Source organism: Morone saxatilis, unplaced genomic scaffold, assembly GCF_004916995.1.
Source record: "Morone saxatilis isolate NCDOM2014 unplaced genomic scaffold, NCSU_SB_2.0 Contig2, whole genome shotgun sequence".
Lineage (NCBI taxonomy): Eukaryota > Metazoa > Chordata > Actinopteri > Moronidae > Morone > Morone saxatilis.
In genome coordinates, this window is record NW_023339762.1 from 1,152,621 (window position 1) to 1,156,192 (window position 3,572).

At 42.4% G+C, this 3,572-nt stretch overlaps 1 protein-coding gene across 1 annotated transcript in view; it reads right to left on the bottom strand.

Moving 5' to 3' along the window:
* Positions 1–447: 447 nt before the first annotated feature.
* Positions 448–3,572, bottom strand: part of utp4 (UTP4 small subunit processome component) — a 6,908-nt gene continuing 3,783 nt past the window's right edge. The window contains exons 10-16 of the mRNA XM_035664774.1: positions 2,996–3,112; positions 2,643–2,799; positions 1,930–2,036; positions 1,744–1,839; positions 1,459–1,644; positions 1,220–1,330; positions 448–966 (exon numbers count right to left, since the gene is read on the bottom strand). Coding sequence (XP_035520667.1) covers positions 850–966; positions 1,220–1,330; positions 1,459–1,644; positions 1,744–1,839; positions 1,930–2,036; positions 2,643–2,799; positions 2,996–3,112 — 891 coding nt within the window. The 3' untranslated portion in view covers positions 448–849. The remainder of the gene's footprint in view (positions 967–1,219; positions 1,331–1,458; positions 1,645–1,743; positions 1,840–1,929; positions 2,037–2,642; positions 2,800–2,995; positions 3,113–3,572) is intronic.

Below are 3,572 nucleotides of genomic sequence, written 5' to 3' on the forward strand. Positions count from 1 at the left end.
TTTCAGCAGATGAATGTGAAAACATCCTTCTAGAGTCAAACTCTGCACAAACATCATTCAAACAGCACACTGTAGGGACAAGAAGGAACTGATTTCTGACTGGAGGGGACTTTAAGTCTCTTTCTTTTAATTTGTCACCTGTTTGAACATGACTGACTGACTCCCAAGATGAATTAAATGTCCAAAACTTTTGGCCATAAAATCTGAAAAAGCAGCTTATGTTAGCTCCACATAATATCACACCCTTATTTTACCACCCGCTGGCTACAATAAAGGTCTGCCTGCCACCCAGTCATTGGTATGATAGTATTAGAGCAGCTCAGCAGTGCTCTCTACTGTCTGAACAGCTGTAACACTGGTGACATGACTGAGCACGTGTGTCAGGGCAGCTCCTGACTGGCATCAAAAAAAAAATAAATAAAAAAAAAAAAAGGTCCAGAGATTGTACTTGTTTATCAATTAATTTGAGTCTTTGAAAATTCCACCATACATGTATTTAAATATAAAAAAATAAAAAAAAGTTTGTTAAAATTTGTGCAAACATTTTGTTAATGTCAATGGGGCTGCACAAAAATGAGCACCTATCTTCCTAGCTAGAAGCAAAAAAAGTCAGTAATGAAAAACATTATACACATGGATCTTATTACTGATTAATATCACATTTAAAACAGAGCAAACATTAAAATGTTGATTGTGTGACAAATTTAATACATTTCTCAGTCAAACAAGAATGACAGTAAATAGTTCTATTTATTACTCTATCAAAGCAGTTTTTACAAAGTGGAGACACGTTAACATTCTTTGAAAATGAAGGGCTCAAACAGGTCCAGGAATCCCGCTTCAGTTTGTTTATGTGGCAAACTTCTTCTGTCGGACAGGTGCAGGCAGCTGAGACATGATGTCCAACAGGGGGCGCTCCACCACAACCAGCGAATGGTCCTCTAGTAAACTCACACACAGGAGGTGCTGTGGGACAGAATATCACATTCCACGTTAAAATCCTTAAAAAGTCATCTCTTGTTTCTAACTCATTAAAAATTCCAGAATCTCGGAATATGCAAACATTCATATCTAAAGTTTTCCTGCTGGACAACAACAATTCACTAAATTCAGCAGATTTTCATTCTGGATCACTACTGAGTTTATTGACTACCCAAACTTGGCTTCCTGGGTTGTATCTCTCCTCACATAGAGGCAGTGCTCAGTGTCATAATGGTACCTGGAAATTCTTGCATATCTTAAAGGCGTGGCTGTGTCTGATCCTCTCCAGCTCGGGAAGACTCCTCAGTGTCATCTGATTGTAGAGCATAGTCTTTGCTTCAGGGAGGGGCTGCATGTTGAAACAAAGACGCAAACACATTAGCTGTAGTTGTATTTAATCTGCACCGTTATCTGAAATGCACGCGGCACAGGAGGAGGCTTTGTACCAACATGGCGGACAGGTGACGGGTCACGTACCAGACTCTGGTCGATGATGCAGAACATGTACATATCGTGCAGAAAGATGTGAGCTGGGTTTTTGGGACTATAGGTGATGTGGGTGACGGGGGTGTCCCTCTCCAACCACAGAGAGTGCAGCCCTTGTTTCTGCAGCTTCCGACTCCACTCTGTGTATTCTTTCTGCATCAAGCAGTACTCAAAGATCTGCAGCATGCACACACAAACAGAAAAACACACACTGTAAACAGATCTCAATACTATCTTTGAGAAACGTGTCATTTATTGGTAGGAAAAATGGTTTACCTGCTGGTCAGCGTGCACCACGACGAGCTTGCTGGTCGCTGGGTGGATGGCTATGGCTGTGGGACAGGAGCTGTACACTGGAACTGTACAGTGAAGCTGCAGGCACACACATAGACGTAAGGAGTTTAGATTTCACCCATCAAGAACTATGAAGAAAAGACATGGACAGAGGAGGAAAAGACTCACCTTTAGCTTGTGAAGGTTGTAGACGTGGATCTCACGGTCTGCGTTTGCTGCAGCGAGCCATTTTCCATCCTCGCTGGCAAACAGCAGGTGCACGGGCTGTCTGGAGCCTGGACGTCACACACAAAGACACTTTATACCCCGACAAATAAAGGCTGCAGTTCTAACTTTAAACTGGAAGTCAAGAGACGGCATTGATGGTGTAGGAGCCATGTCTAAGTGTATGCAGCACAAAATTGGTCCAGCAGGTGTCACATTCATGCTTCAGATCACTTTTAGGTCGGAACCTTCATTTGGGGAACACGAATAGCTTTTTGACCACTTATCTAAACCATGTTCCAGAGTAATGTTGTGTCGTTGTATTGGTGAAGAATGTATGACCTGTATGACAGTAAAATGAGTAACTTTGGGTTGAGGACAAAACAAGACATTTGAGGACGTGAGCTTGGTTTTTAGATTATGAACAGATTAATCTATAATGAAAATAGTTGTTAGTTGCTGCCCAACAATGAACACTATACACTATGACCAGGATCTTGGGTAGTATAATAAAGTGACTGCCTATTAATTAACTGTTAACGTTCGTCTATGGGGGTAAATTGTTAGGTTGTGTGACCCTTGTTTCCACAGAAACGATCACATTTCTTAACTCTTGCTTACAATTTTACAATATTCCAGAAAACCCCATGAGCACTGAGTCAGGACCCTGGACTCACCTGATTTGGGTTTGAGAGTGTGGAGGTGTTTGCACTCCAGCTGGTTGAGGGAAACGATGACGACCGAAGAATGGTTGGAGGAGGCAAAGAGTTTGGAGGAGTCGGAGGAGAAGCAGAGCTGGTGGGCTGAGCGAAGGTCCTTGGGTAGTTTGGAAACCTGCAGGGAGGAAGAAGAGAGCTTCATCATGGAGTGTAACACTGAAATCCTCAAACACATTGCAGATGTTTACAGACTTTGGTTCACATTTATCTCATGCTCTAAACAGCTGCTCAGGTTTCACCGTCTCTGTAAAGAAGGACCTAATGTACATAGAATGAGTGAAAAGGAGGAGGATCAGTGTGGAGGAGCCTACCTTGGTGATGCTGATGTTGTTGTACTGTATTCTGTAGAGACGGACGGCGGAGACAGTAGAGTATGCCAGCCAGCCTCCACACGGAGACAGAGCACTGCAGCAGATATGATCCTCTCCCTGCAGAAAGGCAGCACAGTTTCTATCATCTAAACCCAAAGATTCAATAAACAGCCACAAATCAGCCAAAGCCAGCTGACAGATAAGGAACGGGGAACTGGATGTCTGCAAATGATGTCTAAATTCTGCATAACAAGACAAGAAAAAAATCACTATCTGAATGAGACAGCCCCAACTTTTCACACATGTAGTTTTGCCGGCACCGTTTACCGTGCGGGACAGCTACCCCGTTGAGATTTAACAATTCAACTGTTTCACAACTAAAATTATTTTCTGATAGTATAGCACTGGGTTTAAGGTTTGGTTAGGTTCAGGCACATAAAACATCTTGGTTATGGTGCGTTCATGAACTGTTACATATACTGTATAAATGATCTGTCCATCAACAGACAATGCCAGACAGTTCACATTGTTACAAATACTCCATAGAAAGTGTTACCTGGCTGTATAGCTAACACTC